Consider the following 12,675-nt stretch of genomic DNA (forward strand, 5'->3'; position numbering starts at 1 on the left):
AAAAAAAAAAAAAAAAAAACGAAGGGCCTAAGGGAATCAGTTGATTAGAGCTAAAATTAGAGGTTTCGATTAAGATTTGCTCGAGAATGAAATGTTTGAAAATGAAAACTTCGAAGCTTTGAGCTTTGATCTTTGAGAATGGACGAGTGTTTGTGAATGAAATTTGTTTGCATATGAAGATAAGGTTCAACCTAAGTTGTCGTTTGACCGTGATTCTAATTTTTGTTTTAAAAATTTGAATTAATTAATTGATTTTTTTAAAAAATAAATCTATTATTATTGAATATATAAACTAATATTTTCAAATGAGATTTTGAGAGAATTTGTTTTCAAATGAGATTTTGAGAGAATTTGTTGTCGTACTTCTATTCACTTTCGGAAAGGGAGGATTAAGAAAATCCTATTGATTGGAGCTTTCTCCCGACCTCTGGGAAAAGCATGAAAAAAAAGGCTTAAATGGTATGATCCCTCCATCATCCCAGAATGAAAGGGGCGATCTCATAGTTCTTGGTCTGTGAAGATACGTTGTTAGGTGCTCCGTTTTATTTTTCCATTGAGGCCGAACCTAAACCTGTGCTCAAGAGATAGTTGTCCATATACTGATAAGCGATGTATGGATTCTCGAGAAGAGAGGAGCTGAGGTGGTCTCTCCCGGACCGCCCAAATCCCATGAGTGAATAGAAAGTTGGATCTACATTGGATCTCACCTGAATCGACCCATCTATGAGGAGAAGTTTGGTTTCAAACCCCAGTTCAAACTGGAGAAGTACGCCTTGGTTAAAATTGAAACAAAATGGTCGATAGAAAATAAAATATATATTTTTTTTTAATTTTGTATTTAATAGTTTGGATTTTGTATCCAACAAATAATAATTCAATGTTGAAATATGTCCAGAATCTAGTCATAGGTAAAAAGTGAGGTAAAAGAAGGTAAATTGAAAATTGAGAGTAAAAAAAAAAAAGGTAAAAAAGAAAATTTACTGCGGAAACGAGTAATGATATCCATTTTGTCATTGTTATGTGGGTTGGACCTGATGGGCTTTTCTATCAGGCCCATCTACAAATCCAAAATCTTTCTTTCTCTGTCTCTCAGTTCAAACTGGGCTAACTTTCATCATGTTAAGTTCACAGATCTTCATTGAGCGCTGAATTCTCTCTCTGGCCTGCTTCAGATCATTAAGAACTTCAATTACCCGTTCACCGATCACCAGCATCATCTCGCCGGTTTCTGCTTCTTCCGGAGAGTTCACGGCCACAAGTGCGAGTGAATCGTCCACGGAATTGAATTCATCTCCACTATTTTCGATCTTTTCTTTCGTTGGAGCAAATTTCTGAATCTGAGAAACTCGAGCTGGTAGAGCCTCGAGCATTTGGATTCTCTTCGTCTGAATGAGAAATTTCACCGATGGTCTGCGAATTGATTGGGAGAGACGTTGCTGCGGTTAGGGTTTTCGGTTCATCTTCATCGCAAATTTCCGACGAAATTGACGGTTCTGAGTTCAACATCGTGAAAGAAAGGTTAAGTGATTCGAGCTTTTTCTTCAGTAATTGAAGCTTCTTTTCTGCTTTTGTTCTCATTTGATTTTGCTCTGTGATTTGCTTCTCTAACTCTGTTGACTGCAATATGTTTGATAAAATGCTTGAAAGAAATACAATAGGGAAAATGGACCAAATTATGATCTAAAGTCGGTTAGAGTAAAAATGAGGAGAACTTTGGCATTGGTAGTACCCTTTTGCCCATGAGCTCTGCCTCCTCTTTGGCAAGTAATGATGCTTGCCTCTCTGCCAGTAATCTTCTTCTCAGGCACTCCATTGTTTTCAGAACTTCACTACCTTCCATTGTGTTCCCACTGCCACAAAATGCACATCAAAGTTTAGAGAGATAGGTACATAGCACAAAACCCACATCACATTTTAGAGAAAAAGATAGATGGCACAAAACCTATGTCAAATTTTAGAGAGAAATAGATAACACCATTTCAGAGAGAAAGAGAGATTGGACAAAACCACTACCCAGATCAGAGTTTAAGTCTAGAGCAAGAGAAAGAGAGAGAGAGAGAGAGAGAGACCTCCATTTGATGTCCATCTTGGTACAATGTGCCATGTTCTTGGCCTTGGAACAACTGCTTGGATTAGATCTCAAATAGTCAAAAAAAGTGGAAAGATGAACTCTCTTTAACAAATTTTTTTTGAAGGAACTTTTCTGAAAATCTGTCTTCTTCAGATGCTGGAGATCCTGAGCAAAACTGGCATCTGTTTGGTAATTCTATCTTGATTCATCTATTTCCATGTTTAAACCTTCTCATTTATTCCATCCATTTATTGCTCTTTAAATACCAAACCCAACTCAACCCACAGTTCCCAATCATAAACATTCTGCTCTTTCAACAATAACAGCAAAAGGCAAGAATGCATTAAATATCCTTCCCTAGAACTGGTTCCCGGCTATTTCACACAGCTTGGATTGAAAGGGAATTCAAGCTCAATCTGGACCAGAAAAGTGTCTAACATTCCATTTATCTGACCTTGAATGATAGAAAAAATATTGGAAATATAGAAAATGATTCGATTTATCGTAACTTGATGATTTACGACTCGTTTGATAGTGATTTTGTCTCTAAAAATTATGCTTATAAATTACACAATTCAATAGATTTCTTTGTTTTGTCATCTGTTTGTGTTTGTTTTTTTAATTTTGTGATCTGAATGGTGATTTTTTTTTAAGCTTGAAATTTTAAAAATTCATTGCATTTGAAGTATACAAAATTATTGACAATATTTGAGATTTTATAAAATATTTAATTAATATTACAAATATTTTTATTATTTATAAATATATTATCAAACCTATTTTGACCAATTTTTTAAATTGAGATCTTATTTTTAAATTTTCTATCAAACACATCTTTAAAAATACTAAAAAATACAAAATACAATTATATTTTATTTATTTATTGAATCTCTTATTTTTTAAAAATTTTGTTTTTATATTTCAAATTTTATTCGATATATTTAACTTCTTGTTAACATAACCATGGAATAATTATAAATTATCAATTGAAAACTTAGGGGAGAAGATACCTATCTTGATATCAATGGTAATTCATTTAAAAGAAGAATTATATGTTAATTAATGTTCTGTAGGGTAAGAGAAAAACGACATGTAGTCTTATTTCCAGTCAAGAAGTGGGCCCAAAATACGTAAGGTTCGCCGACATTCCGAATTATACCGTGTGCGTTTACTATATTCCAAGAAAGACGGTGTCGTTTGTTACTCCCATCGCCTCGGCAAAACGAGGTGTCGGCACATGTGATCCTGTCTCTCCCCTGCTAGATGAATGCTTCCTCGGTACGTTATCTTCTTCCCTTCCAAACGATATGTCGTTCGTAAGGAATTAAGACCTTATTACTAAATTAATTGGTCCTAATTAATGTTTTAAAATTAAATAAAATGGTTGAAAAATCATATTCATTTCGAGGATAAAGCTTGCTAATTTTCTAGTCATATTATATATATATATATATTCAGCTAGAGAACAAAATTTTAAATTACTTGCACGAACTTTAAGAGGTAAGTATACTAAATAAGACTATGGATGCATTATGGAATATAGAAATTTCTTCTTAGGTTTCATTCTATATGTGGATATGGTTATTGATAATTATGAAAAATACTTGGAATTTTACTTTTATTTCTTTTTTTTTTATTCTTTCAAAAATTATAATATTACGACATGTTATTAATAACTCAACACTATTATAATAGTAATTTATTAGATTGTTTGGTCCATTGATGATTTGTCAATATGATGACAATTTAAAACTTGTTAGGATAAGGGTAAAAGAATCTATCCATTTCGTTCACTTTTTGTCAACATCAAAAATTAAATGATCAAGTGTAACATTGCACATTTTAAAAATAAATTATAAAGTTCTAAGGCATTCGTTATAATTTTTATTAACATCATGTTTAGAGAACGATAAAACACAAATTTTAGTTTTCTTTTATATAAAGATTACTTAATAGAGATTTAAACCTCTCACTCCATTAAAAAAAAAAAGAATGAATTAAATTTAAATTTGTAAACTTAGTATTGTACAATATGCTCTAGAAGGCCCCGTGACTAAAATGGATAAAAATCTGACTTATTTTGTCTTTATTTGTTAACCATGCCATTTTTAAAGCAAGAAATCTCAACCCACCATTACAGAACTATAATAAAATCTTTTTAATGAAATTGAACTTCTAATTATACGAACTGGATCTAAAGAATTAACATACTATCTTAATGAATTGATAAAATAAAATATTAATTTGTAAAAATCAACTATACAGTTCTAAAATATTCTGTACAACAAAAACAAAGCAAAAACAATGAATGAACGCTACAAAACAAAATACAAAAATGCTTATTCACAAGCAATCTTCCCTCTATTCCTAAACCCTAAAAAACAAAAAATCTCATTTGATCGTTTTTCGTCCTTAGGTGAACCACACGTGTCGTTATCAAACCCCATCTTCTCCCCTTCCCCTAACGGCGACCCTTTGTGGTTCATACCATACAGGCCTCTAGTTTTCCTCCGCACGTGTGAACTAGCCTAAACGTGTTAATCAAATCCCTGCATCTGGTTCTGTGATACTTCCGTAGAACGGTTCAATCTTGACCGTTAATCTCCATCAGATGAGGAGCCCACCTTGACGAGGATGTCCCAGAGCCGTTGGATCTCGCCGAAGATGTCATCTGTGGGAAGCTGAAACCTGCAACAGGGACACGTGTTCCTCTTCCTCAGCCATGGCAGAATACAGAGCCAATGGAATAAGTGCTCACAAGGCAATTGACACGCGTCTCTCCCTTCATTCATCTCCTCTTTACAAATCACACATTCCACCGCCATACAGCCGCCCACCGCCACCGACGGCAACTCCACCACTGCGACAGGCGACGCCGCCACCTCTCTCCGGGCCTTTCCGCCGTTGCGGCTCACAACAAATCCCACGAATTTCCAGCACCTGGCCACCGTCTCAATATACGGAATAAAGGCCCCGGCGCCGCCGGTGGCGATGCCAGAGATCGTCAAGAGGGAATCGGAGTAGATTCGACAGAGGGTCGATCGCCATTGGGTGATCGGAGTTTCGAGGGCGGCCGGATTATGCTGGCGTACATCGCAGAGAAGGAGGAGGAGGACGGCGGCGTCGAGGTCGCGAGGGGTAACGGCGGCGGTAGAAGGGTGGTGGGGGAAGGACTTCGACGGCGTCTGGAAGGGACGGGAGAGACGGCGGAGGGCTGAGAGAAGGAAGCGGGCGATGAGGAGAGATTTGTGGGAAAGGGAAAGGGAATTGAGGTGGCGGAGAGTGAAGGAGAAGAGGGTTGGGGAAGAGAGGATGAAGGTGAGGCGACGGCGGCTGGTGTGGACGTCGGAGAAAATGGAGTGGGAGAGATCGGAGAGATGCGGCGAAGAGAGGGTGGAGAGGGCGGCCATGATTACAGTGGAGGGTTTTAATTCTTCCATTATGGGATCTCGCGAGCGGATTGCTCTTCAGTTTAGAGGAGATGTGTGAACCTTTTTAATGTGGATCCCAAGTTACCCATTTGGCTGTTGTCTATTATCGGCTCAAATATTAAATTATCTTAATAACTGATTATTTAGATATTTAAAGAAAAAAAAATCTTATTTATTTATTTATTTATTTTTAACACTTGATGGGATTTCAGTGTCTTAATTAATAAGCTAAATAACATGTAAAATTTTAATTCTTAAATTATAATGGAATTTCAACTCTTCTATTTTTCAAAGTCTGTTAAAATCCCACTTTATTGATTTTTATTAGTTTTTTACATATTGGATTTGCTTTAATTATTTTCTTTATTTGTAATTCAAAGCTTAATTAAGTGGTTAAGTGAATTCCTTCAATAATGGAATTAAAATTTTGAGGTATTTTAGTTTTAGGTATATTCCATTATCCCTTTAATTTCCCTAATTTCTTTCCTTTAATTTTTTATTTCGAAATTGGGTAAGAAACACCAACCCAAATGTCTTTTTACTATTAATATTACTCAAACATACCGTATAGATTTAAAAAGAATGAAACAATAATTAATTAATCTCGAGGAGGTCAAGTATAGAACGTGGAATCATGCATAAATTTAAAGAGAACCAAACAATATTTGATAGTAATCGTGTTTATCTAAACTCTAATCATTAAAATCAGGTTATTTATTGATTCAATTCTAGATTATGATGATAAGATAGATGCTTTAACCATCACAAGTAGATAGAAATTCTAGTCACGATGGATTAACAAGCATAACTAACCTTTTCACGACCGAAAGATACCTCTTCTTTTTTTCGATGATTCTAAGAATTACCGTCATTAGCTTTCCATTTGTACCTAACCATCAAATAAAAGTAAATAATTTATTAACTTTCAATTAAAATCATGCGTCAAATGATAATAAGAACGAGAACGGAAACGAAAACGTTAGTTAAAACTTACCAGCCATATTAAATAGTTTCTCCGATGAAGAATAAAAATAGGAGGAGGAAAATTATTGATACGTATCATTCATTACTAACTATCTATTTAACCAAATCCATGCTATTATTGACTCCCTTTCTTTTCCATAAGCTGATAGTCGTTGCCTTTTTCTGTAAAACGCAACAAAACAAGCAGAAAAGAGTAAAGGGAAGGGTGGCCCATCCATGGCTCTTTCCTTTGTCCCCTCCAACCTAACACTCTTTCGTCAAAGCCGGTGGAATTCCACAAGACTCAACCACATGTGTAATCTCTCTCTCACCCTCTCTCTGCACCAATCGTGGCCCTTGTCTGCAAACCTTTTTCAAAATTCCCAGCTTAGCCTTGTGTTATGGGCAAAATACTTATTTTTTTCAGCAAATTGATAGTCCCACATGGTTTACAAATCATTGCCTATTTCCATGTGTTCTAAAGTTAGGCTGCATAGTTCTCAGTATGGCTGGTTCCAATCTTGCTACACTAACTGTTAGGGAGTGAAATCTTGTTTGATACATTGAAATATTGGGTTGATTCAAGTGAGATCTAATGTTGATCCAACTTTCTATTCATTCGTGGGGTCAAGACGGTTCAGAGGACCACCTCGACTCTTCTCTTCTCGAGAATCCATACATCCCTTATCAGTATATGGACAACTATCTCTCGAGCGCAAATTTAGGTTCGGCCTCAATGAAAAAATAAAACAGAGCACCTAACAACGTATCTTCACAGACCATGAACCACAAGATTGCCTCTTTCATTCTAGGGTGACGGAAGGATCGTACCATTCGAGCCATTTTTTTCATGAAAGCTCCGATCAATAAGATTTTAACTATTGATTTTTTAAATGATAATTAATGTCCTATCTAATATTAGATACGAGACAAGAAAGAGAACAGAAAGTACCAAAAGAAAATCTGTGTATAGTTGGAAATTGAAGATGGTCTAAATTTATTCACAAATTCCAAGATATCTATATTCCATGACATGTATCACAATAAAGTAAAAGATTTAGTGAACAAACTTCTTTTTAAAATGGAATAATATTGTCGGTCATACTTAGCTCAATCTCTATTTAATTTAATTTAATTTCTTTCACAGATCGTCGATTCATTTTAATATTGAAAGTATTGTTAAATATTAGTGGCAGTATTGCGAAAGAATTTAATATTAGAAAATTTTCATTTCAATACCTGAAAGCTGCAGCTTGAGGAAAGTTGGATAGTCTCAACTGGGAATGGTCTTCGCCAATTTCATCATCAAGGTAAGTGGGGCGGAGGTTTTTTCAGCTGAAAGGCATGATGATTAAGATTTCTGAAGCAAGCAAAGCAATGGGGAATGGCACGCCATCCAGTTAAAGATCACAAAATAGATACCCTGTTATAATCTCAAACAGTTAGATGAATTTTCCCAAAAAGAGGTGGAAAGAAAAGGAAAGAAAAGCAAAGCAATATTAAAGTCCAGTCACCATTCTCACTTTTGAAAGTGAGAAGTGTCACGCACCTCCGTTGAAAGAAATATTAAAGTGCATTCCAAAATCACCTTACAAGTATACAGAGCATAAAGTGTTGATTTTGTTGGGGTTATCGAATATTTTATGCAATAGCATCGATCTGGGACCATTTTCAGCTTTCTTTGGGTATCCGAAGTTAACGAAGCCTACAAGCTGCAGTGTTGTCTAGCTATCAACTAACCATCTTCATCAGGCTACTATTGTGTAAAGTTAAACAACCTTTCAACTCGCCACATACTTTGCTCTCATGTCAGAAATACAATCATTCTTCAATCATACTATTGTGAACCTCAAAGGTCCTTATTACTCACCAGCAGAGCCAAATCAGATTCCTTTTTATTGGTACTTGCGTTCGTGAATGTATTTACATCGTTGGGTTGAATGCTAGCAGCCCTCGCCATTATGCTTCTGTGTACCTATTGTCCCTAAGCATATCGCTTGGCTCATAAATAAGAGAAGGCATAGTTAAAGACCGGCAGAAGGGACGGTGGTCAATAAAGAAAGCAGTTCGCTAAAGCTAGGTGGTAACACACATGGTGAGATGAAATCAGTTATAAGTCCACAAGATATGAAGGAATAACTAATGCGATAGACTCTCCTGTTAAGAAACAAGACCTATGCATTCAAGGTCGAGGATGGTTGGGAAGGATGGTTGGGAAGGAGTCTCATTTCGACTGATTTAGGGAATGATGATGGATGTATAAGTAAGGAATACATCTCCACTGGAATGAGACCTTTTGGAGAAGCCAAAAGCAAAACCATGAGAGCTTATGCTCAAAGTGGACAATATCATGCCATTGTGGAGAGTCGTGATTCCTAACATTGTATCAGAGTCATGCCCTTAACTTAGCCATGTTAATAGAATCCTCAAATATCGAACAAAGAAGTTATGAGCCTCGAAGATGTAGTCAAAATGACTCGAGTGTCGACTAAATGGTGTACTTTGTTCGAAAACTTTAGAGAAGGAGTCGAGCCTCAATTAAGGAGAGGTTGTTCGGGGGCTCTATAGGCCTCGGGGGAGGCTCTATAATGTACTTTGTTCGAGGGGAGAATTGTTGAGAAGAAGTCCCACGTTGGTTGATTTAGGGAATGATCATAGGTTTATAAGTAAGGAATACATCTTCATTAGAATGAGGCTTTTTGGGAAGCCCAAAGAAAAACCATGAGAGCTTATGTTCAAAGTGGACAATATCGTACCATTGTGGAGAGTCGTGATTCCTAACATTCAAGCAGGGGATCGCGCGCCTGTGCGCTTTGCAATGTGGTCTTGTTTTATGTCCCATGTCTGCACAGTCCACATTTAGCTCATGTTGCAGACTATGTCCTTTCATCAACCCAAGTAATCCTTCCAACATTCAATAAACCTCTGGGGTCCTGTCGTTTGAAGTGTCTCTAGCTACAAACTCTGTAACCCTGCCCACGTTTCTGTCCGTCTAATTCCTGGGATCTTCTTCAATACAACTTCCTCCATCAAATCCCTATCCTAGCCAGATTTTTTCCACCTTCCAAACAGTGAATATAAGTTATCCATGATGATATTGTTACCTGTATTTTCAGGCTCGGTGTCAAGCAGACTATCAAAAACGCACTTTCCAAGCTCAACATCACCAGCAACGGAAGCCCCATTGAGCAAAGCACCCCAAACTTTTGTAGTGGGTTCAATTGGCATTTTAGAAATAAAGTCAACAGCATCGGAGAGCTTTTCTGCTAGACTAAGAACTCCTACCATGCAAGCATAGTGCTCGATTAGTGGTTGAATTCCATACTCAGGTAACAAGACGTTAAATATCTTCCAGGCTTCATCTAACTCCCCTGAATGGGCACAGGAACACACTGGAGTAAAGGCTACTGAATCAGGCCGAATCCCATTTGTCAGAATCTCATAAAAAAAACTCAGAGCCACGTTAGCACCTCCATTGGCAGCATAGGCTGAAATTATTGCTGTCCAAATGATTAGACTCCTACCTTTAAATTGATCACAAACCAGTCGTGCCCTGTGGAGGTAACCAGACTTAGCATAAGAATCAATGATAGCAGTGACAACACAAACATTCCCATCGTAACCGTTTCTAACGGCATAAGCATGAATTTCTTTCCCATCCTTGGTGTTGAAAAATGTGAGAAGATGGGAAGAACGCTCGCAAGTGTCATAGTATTCGGTCTGCAACCATCCAACTGCATTGCTCAAAATATATCTACAAGTCGAGTTTATTGGTTGCTCTGAACCAGATCAAAAATCACATCATTACTGTTTGTTCTAGCACTCAATGGTATAGTATTGTCCACTTTGAGCATAAACTCTCATGATTTTATTTTTTGTTTTTTCAAAAGGCCTCGTACCAACGGAGACGTATTTCTTACTTATAAATCTATGATCATCTCCTTAATTAGTCGACGTGAGACTCCCTTCCAACGATCCTCAACAATTACATCTGCTCGATGCTGACATTTTCAGTACTCGGAAAGAGATCTATTGCTTGGTTAACAAAACCATGGACCATGTAGAACGATATCATCGCGCCATGTGACCTCATCCTTCTCAGGCATTTCTTCAAACAACTCCCAAACATAATCCAAGCTACCGCACTTTTTGCATATAATCCAATAACAGCATTACATAATGAAACATCCACTTCAACCTGACGTTCATTGACGAATCAACGAACTTCCATTCCAAAAATGAGATAATTTGACTGAGCACAAGCTTGTAAAACAATGACAGCAGTCACTGCATTAGGCCTCAACTCCACTAAACTCAACATCTCTTTAAATAGTTCCTTGCATTCCACATAAAACCAACCCTGAGAGTACTCAGCCAACATCGCATTCCAAGACAATATCTCTCGCAGGCATTCTATCAAACACAGTTTTCGCTAACCAGCTAATTACACCTCGAGTATCAAAGCATAGACACAAAAAGATGAGACTCAAGCCCTCGTCGAAGAATGAAACAATGAACTTCCATTACCAAAATCAAATTAGAAAACAACAACGCCAACGCTTTCAAAACACAAGTAACCTTAAACTTATCAGGCTTCGCATCCATCGATATCAAATTAAACAAAGATAAAAACAGCTTCAGCATATCAGATTGCATATTGTGAAGAGTGTAACTCATAAACAAAGCATTCCAAGATAAAACGTTCTCGTAGGAAATGTTACCGAACACATTGTAGGCATCTCTAAGGCTGCCAGATTTTGATTAGAAGGCGATGAGCTTCGATCCGAGGAAATTCTCGGGAGCGACAGAACATAGAACAAGACGAGCGCGAAGCAGTTGCCGAGGCGGACGAAGAGGAAGTCGGTGCGAGCTGGATGAAGCGGCCATAGGCACCGTAGTTCATCCCGTCGTTGCGGCGGATTGCTTGCAGAACCCATGGATAAAGGGCGCTGGCGGGAACTGAGATTTGAAGGCTAGTGGGCTTCGCATTCGTCATTCAATTATCGACCCGTTAAGGTTATGGTTTACACTTAGGTCACTAAATAATTGCTAAATTATAGGAAATACCCCTCGCTTTGGGGTATTTCCTAATTTTTCAAACTTTTGGGGGTAAATGGTAATTATATTGTATAAATTAGCTTTAATAATACCCTTTGAATTTAAAAATACTTCATATTTTTTTTAAATATTAAAATAAAAAACTTTATCATTAAATTTTAATTTTTTTTAATATGTTAAAAATACCCCCAATATTTTAAAAAATACTAAAATTAAATAAAATATAATTTTCAATTTTTTTTCAATATAGTTTTAGTATAAAATATTAGCTATATTATTTAAAATCGTTCATTTTTGTAATTTTTTAATCATTTTCAAATTAAATATTGAATAACTCGAATTTATACGCCAATAAATTTATAGTAAAATGAAAATAAATAAATAAATAAATGAAAATTATAAAAATATGAGTCAGTATTTAAATTAGACCCAAAATGTGAGGACGAAAACATAAAAATCTTTTTGCAATATATTATTATTGGTTAGATAGGGACGTGAAGCTGCAATTTCATATGGGGAAGGCTTTTTCCAAAAGTACAATGAATTATATGTACAAATAATTAAAATAAATAAATAAAAAGACAAATTTGTTAAACGAGTCTCCACAATGGTATGATACTGTCACATAAGCTCTCATGACTTTGTTTTGGGCTTCCCTAAAACACCTCATACCAATGGAAACTCATGATCATTCCCTAAATTAATGGACGTAGACGTGAGACTTTTATCATCCAACAAAATATAACAAAAAATAATAGTTTTTTTTAGTAGGATGATGCGAAAGTAGAGAATTGATATCTACTCGATTTGATAAAATAATGGTTTTATTTAAGATCTAAATCTTAGGTTGGTCCATAAACATCGGATCTCGATAACATTTTGTATATTATTGTCTTAATATCACGAATAAATTATTAGTATAATTTTTCAATTTAAACTTAGTTGAGCTGTACATCCAAACTTGATTTTTTTTAGTTGAAAGTAAGAATTGCTCATCAATAATTGATATATCATGCAGGTGTTTATATGTCCAATAACTCGATCAACTCAGACTGCTCAACTTAAACTATAAATATTGGGTTGAGTTATACTTTATTTCGTTTCAATCATTTGAATTGGATTAAATTGGTTTTTTTTTTTTTTTTTTTTTTT

The 12,675-nt window shown here is 36.0% G+C and overlaps 2 protein-coding genes, 2 long non-coding RNA genes and 1 pseudogene across 4 annotated transcripts; 1 reads left to right on the forward strand and 4 right to left on the reverse strand.

Annotated features, from left to right (window-relative positions):
• Positions 1-443: 443 nt before the first annotated feature.
• Positions 444-3,692, forward strand: LOC111442675. The gene is made up of 3 exons (XR_002710343.1): positions 444-459; positions 1,132-1,518; positions 3,145-3,692. It is a non-coding gene; the product is annotated as an uncharacterized LOC111442675 (long non-coding RNA).
• Positions 955-2,262, reverse strand: LOC111442665. Its single transcript, XM_023080134.1, has 3 exons — positions 2,070-2,262; positions 1,730-1,850; positions 955-1,617 (listed from the first exon to the last, which is right to left on the reverse strand). The coding sequence occupies exons 1-3, from the start codon at positions 2,102-2,104 to the stop codon at positions 1,297-1,299; spliced, it is 477 nt and encodes a 158-aa protein (XP_022935902.1). The 5' UTR covers positions 2,105-2,262; the 3' UTR covers positions 955-1,296.
• Positions 3,693-4,290: 598 nt separating the features above from the next.
• LOC111442657 (E3 ubiquitin-protein ligase SGR9, amyloplastic) lies at positions 4,291-5,633 on the reverse strand. The gene has a single exon (XM_023080124.1). The coding sequence runs from the start codon at positions 5,509-5,511 to the stop codon at positions 4,669-4,671; it is 843 nt and encodes a 280-aa protein (XP_022935892.1). The 5' UTR covers positions 5,512-5,633; the 3' UTR covers positions 4,291-4,668.
• A 489-nt stretch (positions 5,634-6,122) lies between these two features.
• On the reverse strand, positions 6,123-8,596 carry LOC111437362. The gene is made up of 2 exons (XR_002709434.1): positions 7,705-8,596; positions 6,123-6,391 (listed from the first exon to the last, which is right to left on the reverse strand). It is a non-coding gene; the product is annotated as an uncharacterized LOC111437362 (long non-coding RNA).
• Positions 8,597-9,223: 627 nt separating this feature from the next.
• LOC111461219 lies at positions 9,224-10,319 on the reverse strand (annotated as a pseudogene).
• Positions 10,320-12,675: the final 2,356 nt, after the last annotated feature.

The sequence above is a fragment of the Cucurbita moschata genome, unplaced genomic scaffold, assembly GCF_002738365.1.
Source record: "Cucurbita moschata cultivar Rifu unplaced genomic scaffold, Cmos_1.0 Cmo_Scf00001, whole genome shotgun sequence".
Classification (NCBI taxonomy): Eukaryota; Viridiplantae; Streptophyta; class Magnoliopsida; order Cucurbitales; family Cucurbitaceae; genus Cucurbita; species Cucurbita moschata.